The sequence below is a fragment of the Eschscholzia californica genome, unplaced genomic scaffold (assembly GCF_041429995.1).
Source record: "Eschscholzia californica isolate CP2 unplaced genomic scaffold, dmEscCali1.0.p SCAF_5, whole genome shotgun sequence".
NCBI lineage: Eukaryota > Viridiplantae > Streptophyta > Magnoliopsida > Ranunculales > Papaveraceae > Eschscholzia > Eschscholzia californica.
In genome coordinates, this window is record NW_028238472.1 from 21,528,557 (window position 1) to 21,542,969 (window position 14,413).

The window sequence follows — 14,413 nt, forward strand, 5'->3', positions numbered from 1 at the left end:
AATTCGCGGCTAACTTCGACCGGATCCTACAACTAGTTACACAAGGAGTGTCAATTTGATCGGAGGATATGACTAGAGGGATGAGATATATATAATCATGGGAGATCCCCATAAATATGTCTCATAGGCCTAAAGGAAGTTTAGACAAAGATAGTACAAAAAACCCAAAAGAGGGGTTTTGGGCCTAGAGTCAAAAAGGGACTTTTTGGGCTCGGATTGGGCTGACAGTTGGAGGGTCGGTTACCCTAATAGGGAAGACCAAATATGCCAATTTTGGATGGGTTTGGGCGTCACCTCCTCAAGGAATTGAGAAAATATCAACTAGTTGCTATTTTCGACTATTTCCTTAATCTTATTCAAAAGGGTCATTTAGGGATCCAAATTGGAGGTGGTCTCTTATTAGGGTTTTATATAATGACTCTTAGGGTAGTGAATAAGGTGTGGAATTTCTATTAGAGCTTTCTTACTCTACAACATCAAGTAGAAAGGAGAAAATGAGCTAATTCCCAACTATCTATCTAGTCAAAGAAGAAATAGTTCTTCATCCAACCACCATTGGTGTTCTAGCTAGCAACAAGGTGGGAGATCAAATTGATTGCTCGATGTCCCAAGTAGAGGAGCTACAATTGGAGCTCTTGGTCTTCTCCAAAGCGATTGGAAAGGTTCGTGGGTAAACTAGCGATTAAGGTAATCATCAAAATAGTTTTACTTAGTTATCATTATTGTCTTATGCATATGATCCTGGGGATACTAATGTTAGACATATGATGTCTGAGATTCCGCTTAGAACATTAGTAGACTATAAATCCCAACATGATGATGATCAACAAGCTCCCTTGTCCTTTCTGCAATCTGAACCCAAGAAAATGTAGAACTCAAATCTATAAATGATGACAAGCACAAGCTCCCAAACCCAAAACTCAAACGATGTCTTTCTAATGAGAATAAAGTCCAAACAAAAATTCGAGCAATTTCATAATGTGTTGGATAATGCATTTACGATGCTCAAAAATCTGACTATGTGCTATGAACACAACGAACCAACCTCTTCTATTCTCCTCTGTTCAATTTGACGTACCAACTCTGAACTTGATTGAACCTATATAATTTCTGAAACAACAAACTTACGACATTTAACAAAAGTAAATCAAACTAAACTCTATAAACAAACTAGATCCAACCCTTCATATCCTGAATCTAACCTATAATACCATGGAGTGAAACTGAGGTTAAACAGTAAAATGTACAACCCTAGAATAAGATGACACATATGTTTCCTCTACCCGCATCAAATGCCTACTCCGAAGCAAACTCTGACATATGAAACAACTTAACAATAAAACTGAGATACCACCTTACCAAATAGTCGAAGAACATTCTATAACAATAACTATTCTCGATACGAGAAGATAAAGAATGAAGGCCTTTATAGTCTATATATAAGAATAAACTATCGTTGATCCTATATCCTCACAGAAAATATTATTGCCTCGATAACATAAGAAAATAAAGAATGAGGACATCTATCATTAGACAGGACAATGTTATCGTTCACACTATAATCTCAAGAAAAATGTAGTTGTTATCGATAAGATGAGAAAATAAAGATAGAAGACCACTATAATGTCTATACAAGTTATAGATAAACCAACCATCGAGAATCGTTCTGCAATTACATGAGAACCCTGAATATTTCTAATAACAAACATTGTCTTAATCAATACAAAAGACGAAGAAACAAGACTGGCGTTTTAGAGAGGCGGGGGTAAAAAATTTCACTGATTGTAGTCTGATTTTTTCGACTTCTTTATCAACTTTATTTTATATTTTGGTAGTATATATATATATTTTTTGGTTTTCCAAACTGAAGCGCTAAAAATGGGTTTAGAAATTAAAAGGAAAAAAATAGCTTTAAAGAGGTATTAAAATGTTTCTTGAAAGAGATGGACCAAGTGTTAAATGATATGATAAAAAGACGAAAATGAAACCGTCGTCTGCAAAAGGACCAAGTGTTAAATGTTATGATATAAAGACGAAAAAAGGAAAGGCCGTTGATTTCATTGAATGTAATCTGCTTTTCTTGACTTCTGTATCAGCGTTATTTTATATTTTGACAGTATATATGTTCTTTGGTTGTCCAGACTGAAGAGCGAGAACATGATTTAGAAATAAAGAAAATGAGAAAAGCGTTCCAGAGAGGGAAGTGGGATAAAAGAAGGATGGTATTGATTTTCATTTTTGCTTTCTTAAGTAGATGCTACAAATCAAGTTTTAAGGTAAGCGTTCATCCTCCTCTATTTGCTCCTTTAATTGTAATGGATTTCCATGCTCCGACCGCAGAGTAATTTTCTTGCATGCTTAGGCATTACCCGAAAATATCATTTTTTTGAAGCTCGAAATTTAGGGATCTATCAAATCATAGCCTTGTTGTAATTAATACATCTCCAGATGAAGTCTTGTGAAACTTTTATTAAGGAATGCCTGAGAAAGAAAGAGTTTTAAACAAGCTTAAAAGACAACACGATCTATTTTATAATTTACATATCTGCTGAAGCATGCAAGTCTTTGTATAACCTATTTCGTATTAGATTTACAAAATCTTATTATTTCTCTAAAATCATTTCTCTTTTTGCCAGTAGAATTAGTAAACTAAACCTATGATTGATTTTCTAGACGTTTGAGTAATTATTACAAGTATGACATAAAAAAAATTTTGATTTTAAGCTGTCGTCTGTCAAATTGAGTTTAATGTGTTAGCATTTTCAAAGAAAACTTTGATCAAGTAAGGATTTAGATTTCTGTTTTCTTCATTTTTATTTTCAATTTAATAAAAACCAACTCTGCATGTTTTTTTTTCTTGTTCCTTATTCGTAATGTTTATTAAGCAAAGAGAGCCAGTGATTTTGGATGATCTGATATTAAATACTGTAATTTAATCTTCACATACCTAGACGATTATATTTCAAAGTTTTCAACTATTAAATTTTTTGGGGTCTATTATTTTTTTAGGGGTTTGGATCTTCAAATTTGATTGACGAATTTTATAGATACCAACAATTTCTTTATATTAAGATAATATAGTATTCATGTCTCGAGCTCAAGATGTCAAGATCTCAAGACCTCAAGGATGAAAACCAATTTTGAAACCACTCCAACCAAAAGTTCTTGACACGATACCTATAATTGGTCATTTGTAGTATATACGTTCTTTCCCCTAAAAAAATATGATTTAATTCTGTTTTCGTCACTAATTCGTGACTAACTCGTTGTTTTGACCCCATAATTGATCGACAGTTCATTTTTACCCCCAAGGGCCAAAAGAGTTTCAACTCTTTCAAGAAATACTCTTAGTAGTAAAAAACGAACTACTAAAACACTTAAAAATAATTAAATCCACCTAATCTCTCATTCTCTCCTCCATTTCACTACCTCTCTCGTTCACCTTATCTCCCTCTTTCTCTCCCTCTCTCGTCACCTCACCATCTTCTGACAAAGGTTTCCTGCCGGCTACTTTTTTTCGCAACCTTCAAATTAAAAATAAAAATATTTATTTATCACTTCTTTCTCTCTCGTGTTCCTCCTTTTTCTATCTTTGTCTTTCTTTATCTCTCTATTCTTCTCATTTTCTCTTCTTTCTTTCTTTATTTCTTCTTCTCTTCTCTCCCTTCTCTTTATTCTCTCCCTTCTCTCTATTCTCTCCCTTCTCTCTTTTCTCTCCCTTCTCTCTCTTCTCTTTCTCTCCAAACCTCAAGCAAAGGGGAGGCTTCACCGTAGATCTTGTTCACTAGAGCTCGAAAATCTAGTGAACTAGACCTTCAAAGGTCTGGTGAACGAAACCTCCGACGAAGGCTCCCTTATGACAGAGGTTTAGAGAGAGGAGAAAGAAAAGATAGACAATGGAGAGAAGAAGGAAGAAAGAAAGAAAGAAGGGAGAGGAAAAAGGAAAACTAAGAAATAAATAATTAAAATGTAGTTTGAAGGTTGTTGGAGGAAGTGGTCGGCCAGCGACCTTCGCCGGAGAAGATGGTGAGGTGGCGAGAGGAATAAAGGGGGGTGTAGGAGAGAGGTGAGGAACTGGAGAATATAAGGAGATGAGGTGGATTTAATTGTTTTCAAAAATTAATTCTTTTTTGGCTCTAAGGGTATTTCTAGAAAGAGTTGAAAAAAAAATCTCCATGGTGGCCAAAATGAATTGCCGCACACTTATGGGGTCAAAACGGTGAGACGGTCACAAATGTGAGGTTATTACGAAATTAACCCAAAATTTATTTTATTTCAGGACTAATCTTTTGCCCTCTTGTAATTTTATCAATTTACATATTAATTCCAAAAACTTTGTCAAAAATACCATATAAATTTTTATTTCGTTGAAAAGGGATCGATCAATTTTTTCAAGGCTTCAACTCTTTAGGTATCTTTGTAATTTGTAACAGCTTGCAAGAGGTTAGCAACAACTTACAAGAGGGTTGCAAAAACAAATTTGAGTTTTAACTAAACGAAATCTAAGGACTTGGGTTTTTAACTAAACAGAATGTAAGGACTTGGGTTTTTAACTAAACAAAGTATAAATCGCCTTTTTAGCTTAAAAAATTAAAATTGGGTTTTCGGCCTTACTTTTTTGTATTTCTAATTGTTGTCTAAAGGGACAAGAACTAAAAAGGTCAAAATAATATTGAAAATTAGTAGAAAAACACAAAACATTTCTTAATTATTATTCAGGTCTAAATCATACAAAGACTAAAGTACCCTTTTGTCATTTTTGTAACTAATTCTTTTATTTTATTTTTAAAACACTTCAAATCTATATAACTTTTTCTTGAGATGTCGGATTTGTATGAAATTTATATATTTAGAAAGGATTTTACATTAGCTTACTAACAAGATCCACTTACAATAAAAAAAAAAAACTTAGCGAAACGTCATATTTTCTTTTTTAACAAATTGGGTTTGCAATTTTTGCAAACAGGGTCTTGAAAAAATGTAAATTCAAACAAGGGTTTGCATAATGTAAAATGCAAACTGGGGGTTGCAAAATGTAAGTTGCAAACTAGAGTTTGCAAAATGTAAATTGCAAATTGGATTTGTAAGCTTTACAGACTGTAATCTCGGGTTCAGATTTTGCGAACTCAATTTGCAACACGATAACAAAAAAAACGAGATTTCTTCTTCAAATCTGGAAAATTTCATATTCATATATCAGGATTAGTTTGCACTCAAAAACAATATCTAAAACTTAGTGGTGGTGATGAACTAAATCAAAGAAAAGAATCAAAGAAGAAGAAGAAGAGATGAACCAACGAAGAAAAAAATATCACGTAAAACAAAGACCCGAACCAGAACTACCTCACCGTCTCAACCGCAAATCTTCCAGCGGAATGAAAAACGCGCTTAAAGAAACAGACATGAAGTAAATGACATAGAAAAGCTTTCATCTTCTTCATTTTTATGTAACAAAATCTATATTTTGTTTTCTAGTGCCAATCGGTACAATCACATGAAGCAATGAGATCATACGAAGCCTTTTCAATCTATATATTTAGGTTGATTTGAAGAATTCCAAATCTTGCAAAGGGCTTCCATGGCTGAATCAAACCTTTTTTCAAACCCTATCGAACAAGAAGAGATTAAATCAATAATAATACGAATTTATCCATGAAATTAGATGGTTATTTGACATATTAAGAATAAGATAAAGAAGATGAAGGCTAGGGCATTCTAGAGAGAGAAAGTAAATGAGGGGAGAAAAAATAGAAGTAAAGAGTAAGGGGGTATTTGTGGAATGGTTTTTGTACAAATGACCTAAAAAATAACTAGTCATATTATTTTACACAAGGCTGACAAATATGCTAATATTACAACACATTTTAGTTGTTTGAAAAAGTTAAGTGTTTTTTTACTTATTATGTAAAATATTTTAACTTAAAGAGTCATTTTCTATAGTTTAAATACTTCATACATTTGCAGGATAATTATACGATTACAACATCGTACGTACTACTCGATACATATTACAACGTGGGTATATAAATGGATGTGATAAGCTTAAGTGGGGAAAACCCAAACGGTACAGGAATCGTGATAATTGCTCCAAAGGACATGGTAAGTATCGTAAAACCATCAACTACCTACTAATACACACTGAGACTTTTATTTCACAAGTATTACAAGTCATTTGTATCATTACAAGTTACAACCTTACATGAGATTGATACATCTAGGACCGGCTCAATGGTGGAATGGGCCTAAAGTAGACTCGGAAAGAGAGGTCCCTTTATTAATATTATGACAACGTCACTTAATTGTGCCTGAGTAGATCTATCAATCAGTTATACATTTATTGAAAGTACATAAATCTATATACACCCAATTAAAATTGAAAATTTCAACTGAAATTTGAAATAGTTGTGAATTTATAATAAGAAAAAATCAATTTAATGTCATTTTAAAATTTGAGAGGCATATTAAATTTAAAAGCTGCCAAGAATCATGGTTTTAGCAACTATTTCATTTCTACTTTTAGCAAAAATATCTGAGTCATTTCAATTAAGATTCTCTGAATGACATTTGACGGTAATAACAACTTTGAGCAAAATTAGATGCATGCTAGCAACTTTTTAGTCGACTTAGTAATACAGTTTAGGTGTTCAAACCATCAGGGCCCTATAGTAATATTTTTCACAAAAACTTAAAATATCTGATATATTTACGACGTAATGTCACACATTAAAAATTTTCAGTGTTATGATCAATCAAAATATCACATAATTATTCAATAGAAATAAAAACATAATTGTACAATACAAATATTTATAGAGAATGGTTGCTTGGGTCAAAATAGTAGGTATAATAAGCAAAAACGTCAATGGTGTTTTAAAATAACGAAATGTGTCACATTAATTATGTGTAGCTATGTCCTGTTTGTGAGATAGTATCTCTGATTATCATTCTGGTCATTTTGTATTTATCTTCGCTCCAGAAATACCCTTAGCCAACAAAATTGATTTTTTCTTTACAGAAATTATACAGTCCTGCTCCTCCTCCTCCTGCTGCTCTTCTACTTTAGACAGAGTTCATCTTCTCCGTCTTCATCTTATTCTCATCTTCACTGTTATGGAATGTAGAGAGAGAAACAATCAACAATCTTCTTAACCTCTCTCCTAATGAAAAAGTTAAACCAAATCTATTTTAGAAACTAGAGGAAGACGAAGAAGTTAGATCAAATCTGTTTTTGAGGTTTCAATTACGTCAACTTGTTTTCATATCGTTTTTTGTGTTCGATTATGGATGAAGACCTAGGTTGTTGTATGTTAAAAAGATAACAAAAAAATTTTCTAAGTAAATAAGTTTGATTGAGATTCAACATTTAATGAAAGATTTATATATTTTTATTTAAATTTAAATTGAAAATTAAGGAGTTAGTTATGGAATGAGGTAGTTTGATTTTTATAAATATTTTGACCTAAATAATAATTAAGAAAGTGTTGCTTGTAATTATTATTTTAACTGAAATAATTTAAACCCCAAAAACTAAAGTATATAAGATAAAGGTTGAACCATTACCTATAGCCAAAAGAGAGAGTAAGCTGAGTTATGGAGATATAGGTTGGGGTGACAATTAGGCCAGGCTCCGATGCTCATGGGTGCTTCTAGTCCGGCCTCAGACATTTCGGCTATCACAGATCAAATATCAATGACCGTAGCATGTGGGACTGTGCGGGATAATTTTCTTACAAATTACTTTAGTTATTTACATTAATTTCGTGTACCCAAAATAAATAATAGTCCTCCACCATTTATTAGCATGGTGGTTAGATACCTACTCCGCAACTTTAAGGATCCGATTCTAATCCAGGGGAGTAGAAACTCATGATTTATTGAACTTAATTCTAAATACAATAAAGGATGAGTGTTTAGGATAGTCTTTAAAGGTGACCGTGCTCCGTGCCGCTCCTTCCGTCTTTTCCATCGGGTTAGTGAGTTGGGCTCTGGTGGCCCTTTTAATTCAAACATAAGTGCCTATAAAAACGAAACTTTGTTCGCTTCGGTCCAGGCCAGCCCCTGTATTGCTTAATCAATTAGCGGTTTTTGTTGTACACTTTGTATTATCTCAGTCTAGTCCATGTCATAAAACAAGAAATTAATAATAACATTTACATGACAACAAACTTTCTCCTTGTCGATTTCATGATGACCAACCAAAAAAAAACTAACTCTCCAAATGACCAAACATTTGTGGGAAGTTATTTTTATTTTTTCGACTGATGTACAAATGCTTTTAGGTGAGCATGCAGAAGAGATTCTCCATGCAAGGGTGTGTCATTTAGTATTTATGAGATTCTCCATGCAAGGATTGTGTCATTTACTGTAATATTTATGAGATTCTCCATGCAAGATTGTTCATTTACTACTCATATTTATAAGACTCTCTTCTCCTTCCTAAAAATAATTTCTCGACCAAACTTAAAACAGAGGAGCTAACATATCAAGCAATATTAGTTCAAGCAATGGAGGAAGTTGTTGTAATTGTTGGAGCAGGTCCTTCAGGAATAGCAACTTCAGCATGTCTCAATCTTCTATCTATTCCTAATATAATCTTAGAGAAAGAAGATTGTTATGCTTCCTTGTGGAAGAAAAGATCCTATGACAGATTGAAGCTTCACCTAGCCAAACAATTTTGCCATCTCCCTCATATGCCACATCCTCCCAATACTCCTACCTTCATTCCAAGAGCAAATTTTATCCAATATATAGATCAATACGTATCCAACTTCAATGTCAACCCATTATATAATCGGTCAGTTGAGTCGGCGGAATATGATGATATCCATGGAAAATGGAAAATCAAAGTCAAGAAGACAGATACTGGCGTGGATGAGATATATGTTGCTAAATTCTTAGTAGTGGCTACTGGAGAAAATTGTGATGCATATATTCCACAAATACTTGGATTAGAGACTTTTGAGGGAGAAATAATCCATTCAAGCCAATATAAATCTGGTGAAGATTATAATGGGAAGAATGTTTTAGTTGTTGGGTGTGGAAATTCTGGCATGGAGATAGCATACGATCTCTCAAATTATGGTGCATCAACTTCCATTGTTATCAGGAGTCCGGTAAGCTTAAATTTATCTTCATATTTACTAGTTTCGTTTTCTTGGTATTAGATTGATTTATTTATTGATATATCCTATCACTTTTTTTCTAAATGAATAAACAATTTTAATTTATAGTGATTATAATTCATTAAAATAAGGTCTATTTATTAATAAAAAAAATTTGTTATTATATAAAAGAATCAAGAATTTTTCATCTGGTACTTTTATCAGGTAATTAATTTTCTGATGTGCTCTAAAAAAAGAGATGAACTGTACTTCCTCTTAGAGTTTTTACTTTTTTTTAATTGATTTAATGCCCTTCATAATTCAAGTTAGTTTGTTCATGAAGAAATTGTAATACAGTTCATGACATGATTAGAGTTTTTGGAATTTTGGTAAGAAAAATGGCCACTAGGCCCAAAAAAATTTGATTAATCAATTGGGATCATCAAGAAAATTCCAAATGTTCATTTTTATCTTCAGACCGCTTAGAATTAAATGTTGCCACTTCATTTTAAGATCCAAATTTAGTTTTAATTTTGCATTAGATACAATAGTTTTTTAATTGAATCTTGCATTGTAGATGCTTTTGTCAATCAAATGAGACTAATTGTACATTTGATTACTAATTTCGCAACACAATGAGACCATTTGACTATTTTGTCAATTCTTAGATTAGATGTTTAAATAAGGAGGTTGTGAGGATACTTCCACGTAAGAGAAGATTGATCTAGTAATTTAGAATATAATGTCTATGCACTCCCGCTCATTTCCAATTGATTTTGAGTTGGGTTATAAAAAAAACTAAACATGGTGTCAAAGCTAGGCCCATTCGTGATTAGTTTAAAAGTCACACGTGCTTGCGTCACCCGAAAATAAGAAAATACGTGTTAGGCTTAAAGAACACCACATGTGAAGAGACATGTAAGAATAGCGGGGGAGAATGATGGTCTAGTAATCAAGAATATAGTGACTGGTTCTCTCACTCATTAACAATTAATTTTGAGTTAGATCACCACAAACTTTACAGAGACCAAGATTAATAAAGTTGATAAAAACAACTAAAATAAATTAAAACTAAAAATAGACCGAGTTTAAATTTCCTTTTGACCAACTTTGCAAATACGCAGCTAAAAGGTAATTTTATCGAAATGTTTTATCGAACTTAAAATGAAATTGGATATGGATGCAGGTGCATGTTGTAAACAAGGAGATGATATACCTCGGTATGCTTCTTTCAAAAATGGGAGTTCCTATTGGACTAATGGATACTATAGTTGCTACACTTGCTAGATTCAAATACGGCAATTTAACCAAGTATGGCATCCGTAGGCCTAGGGAAGGTCCATTTACCCAGAAAGCCACAATAGGCAAAGCTCCCGTTATTGATGTTGGCACGGTTGAAAAGATAAAAAATGGGGTCATAAAGGTAACTGTAATTTACATTTTATACAAATTGGCAAATTAGCTAAGATTTTTGCTCAATCTGGCCATAAATAAAGTAACTAGTAGTTTAAATAAATCATCAATTCGATGATGTGCGCGCCTATAGAGCAAGGCTTATGCATTCCTTAAGTACTTCACGTATCAAGATCTTACTTGTTACGAACTTATGATGCGTTAATACGTGTTCACAGGTACTACCTGAGATATTGGAGGTTAAAGATAATAATGTGACCTTTCAAAATGGACAAGTGCATAAATTCGATGTCATTGTCTTCGCAACTGGTTATCGTACTTCAAATGCTTGGGTTGAGGTAAGCAATTCTAGTTTCTACTGGTCACTTTAGTCACCCGATCCCTTTGACTCCAATAATACTAAGAAGCCCCTTCGATGTCACCCATTTTGTGCTTGGGATGAACTTGCCAAGATAACACAACTTAGACACCAGATCCCTTTGACTCCAATAATACTAAGAAGTGATGTTATTGTAATTTGGTTGATAAATTGAGTAAAATGTAGCTCATTTGTTAAATATGTGCAGGATAATGGGTATTTGCTAAATAATGATGGGATGCCAAAGAACAAATATCCTGCTCACTGGAAAGGGAAAAATGGGATATATTGTGCTGGGTTTTCTCGGAGAGGTTTAGCTGGAGTTTCCATGGATGCTCAAGCCATAGCACATGACATCAAGTCTGTCATTTCTAGTGAAATGAAAAGATAGAGTTGATTGTTGAAGCAGACATTGTTACAGCATAGCATTGGTCGGAATAAAATTTTGGTTTCACACCTTTAACTCTCCAAGAGAGTTTTTGTTGTAAATTAATATTTAGAATATTTATCCTCTGGATAATTGTAAACATAATTCTTTGAATAAAAAAAGGGTCTATGGGTATATACCCAAAATAATGTTCAAAAAGGGTTTAGGGTTCAATCTTATCACAAAATGGATTTTTAGTCCTTTTGCTCTTGGGTCTAAAAACCCTTACTATCTATACAACAATTCAATCCGCGTCCCAAACCATTTCCGCGGGATTTTAAATTGTGGGGCTGGACCGAAAGTTCCAACGGCTTAATTAACCGTGAATTTGGGATAAATTATAAGAATTTGGATATTTCTAACCCTCAACTTTCTCTCCCATCCTTAAACAGTTTAGAAACAAAATCGAAACTTTCCCAATACGAAACGTTTCCAAAAACCCTAACCTAAATCTTTGAAACGCCATTACAAGAAACTAAAAAACGCTGAAAAGAAGGAAATCAAATTTGGGCGTGATTTGGGGGATTTATTAGCAAAAAACGGATAGAAACAAATCATAATTTCTCTCTCCTCTATACAGATTTGGAAATCAAATTTTCTCTCTCTTCTTTACATATTTGGACCAAATCAATTTTCTCTATTACTATGTAATATTTTTTCGAGTCAAATCAATTTTCTCTCACTAAACTTTTTGATTTGGAAACAGTATATTTTCTGGGATCAATTTAGCGTGATTTGAGGGTTAATATACAAAATGTATATATCACTTTCTCTCACTTAATTTTCAAACTTGGAAATAGTATATTTTTCTCTGAACATTACAACAATATTTGTTTTCGTTTTTACTCATACATAAATACACATCGAATAAAAATTATGAAACAAATACGTAAATTATGTGTTATTTATGACTAGAGGGATGAGATATATATAATCATGGGAGATTGATGCACCCGAAAAGGTTGCACACCCAAGTGGAGGTATCAAGTAGTAATCCGGCAAAGCCAGGATCGATCCAAGGATAGGGAGGTAGCTTGGATATCGAAGGGTCTTATCCCTCGGTCTAGATATTAAAAGCTAACTTAGACAAAAACGAAAAAGAACAAGCATAAATGGGGGTTTGATCGAATAAGAAACGAAGAAAGATAACAAGTTAAGCTACTAAATAATATAAGTAAACGGGCGAGAGAGCGAGTTGAGAATAAGATTGATTAAGAGAGTTGGGTGAGAGAGGTGTTGAGGGTCTAAGAATCCGTAAAGGCGATCTTACGACTATGTACGGTCCGATCGAATGGGTCGATACAAAACCTAAGCTCGACTCCTAAGATAGATGTCTATAAGCACTACGTATATCCATTGATCATACTTAGTCAAACAAACGTCCTAATCGGTTAAACCCCAGTCATCGAAGGTGTTGTCTAGTCGCCTAACTATGTGAAGTGCATGACAAGACACATGAAATTTTGACTTACACTACTATCGATATCGAATACTTCGCTTCATCTATTAACTATGTGAGGTGCATGACAAAACACATGAAAATACGATGGAAACGATAATCGAAATAAAAAGAGCATCGATTTATTATCAAACATTCAAACATACATACATCATCGCTTAATCGAAATACATCATCTTTTAGCCTCGACAACAAATAATTAGCTAACCATGGAGTTATTTCACATTAAAGCAAATGAAAGAAGAGAATTAAATAGCTAGAGTTTGAGAATCCCCATTTCGATTTGATCGCAAAAGCTATGGTCGATGGAAAGATAAACCATGTAGTTGCAGCCGATCTCCCTATAGCAGAAATATGGGTCCCCTTAGCAGTGAAATATTAGCTCCCCTAGCTGAAATCTTGTTTGCCCCATATCCACTTCATCTTCTTCCCCAAAATAGTGTAACTCCATGAAAGCTTAAATGAAGCTTTCTCTCTCTAAGAATTAGAATCAAAACCAAGTGAAATCAACCCAAAACTATTAGATTCAATCCTTTCTCACTCTAGAAACCTAGATCTAAAAGAAAACAAGAAGATTCAAGAAGAAATGGTGGTGGAAAGATGAAGAAAAGATGAAGAAAAGTTAAAGAAAACAAAGGAATAGAAGGGTAGAAGAAAGGGGTTGAGGGGGTTGCTTTGGCCGGACCAAGCTTGCTTGTTTCCGGCCAAGCTGCTGGCCGGAAAGCTGCTGGCCGGAAAGCTGCTGTCCGGCCAACAGCAGCTCTGGCCGAACAGCAGCTCGGCCAAGCTATAGCTTGGTCGGCCAAGCTCCTCTCTCACTCCTTTCTTCTTCTCCTTTCTTCCTTCCTTCTCTTCTTCCCTTCCTCTTCTTGCCTCTCTCTCTAACTCAAGCACCAAAAACCCTAGAACCCCTTTCTCCCTCTCTTGCTTGGTGAAGAAGATGATGAATAGTAGTTTTTCTCCTTTGACCCCTTTTTCTCACTTGTGTAAACACAAGTTTGACTAAGTCTTAGACCATTTGACTTGGACCAAAGAGAGGGTGCTCATAAGTTCTCCATTATTCTCTTCCTCTTTGGGCTCTTGGGTTGGGCTTCTTTCTAAAGCAAGGGAGTGCCTTCATCTTGTCTCTACATTTAGAACCAAGGGGGGTGCCTTCATAGAATCCATGTTTCAAGACCGAACATCGGCTTCTTTCATTCACAACTTCTCCGTCCGAACTCCGAATCGACTTCCGTTTTCACCGTCGGACTCGTCATTGACTTCACTTGGTGTTTGACTTCTGATTTTGACCAAAATACCCCTGGTTCTCTTTTCTTCCCTTTTGCCGCATAAGATGAAAATGTGATAATTCGCTCTCTTTATTCCGAATTACACGTCAAACCCCAAATAAATTACCTAGCAATAAAAACACATAAATAATAAGAAATAAAACTCGAAAAGAACTAACTCATCAAAGTTAAGTGACCTAAATGTGGCATTTTCACGCCACATCAGAGATCCCCATAAATATGTCTCATAGGCCTAAAGGAAGTTTAGACAAAGATAGTACAAAAAACCCAAAAGAGGGATTTTGGGCCTAGAGTCAAAAAGGGACTTTTTGGGCTCGGATTGGGCTGACAGTTGGAAGGTCGATTACCCTAATAGGGAAGACCAAA

The 14,413-nt window shown here is 34.2% G+C and overlaps 1 protein-coding gene across 1 annotated transcript; it reads left to right on the forward strand.

Annotated features, from left to right (window-relative positions):
• The first annotated feature begins 8,377 nt into the window (after positions 1 to 8,377).
• On the forward strand, positions 8,378 to 11,290 carry LOC147537792 (putative indole-3-pyruvate monooxygenase YUCCA10). Its single transcript, XM_086644639.1, has 4 exons — positions 8,378 to 9,113; positions 10,288 to 10,524; positions 10,733 to 10,852; positions 11,081 to 11,290. The coding sequence occupies exons 1-4, from the start codon at positions 8,505 to 8,507 to the stop codon at positions 11,261 to 11,263; spliced, it is 1,149 nt and encodes a 382-aa protein (XP_086500765.1). The 5' UTR covers positions 8,378 to 8,504; the 3' UTR covers positions 11,264 to 11,290.
• Positions 11,291 to 14,413: the final 3,123 nt, after the last annotated feature.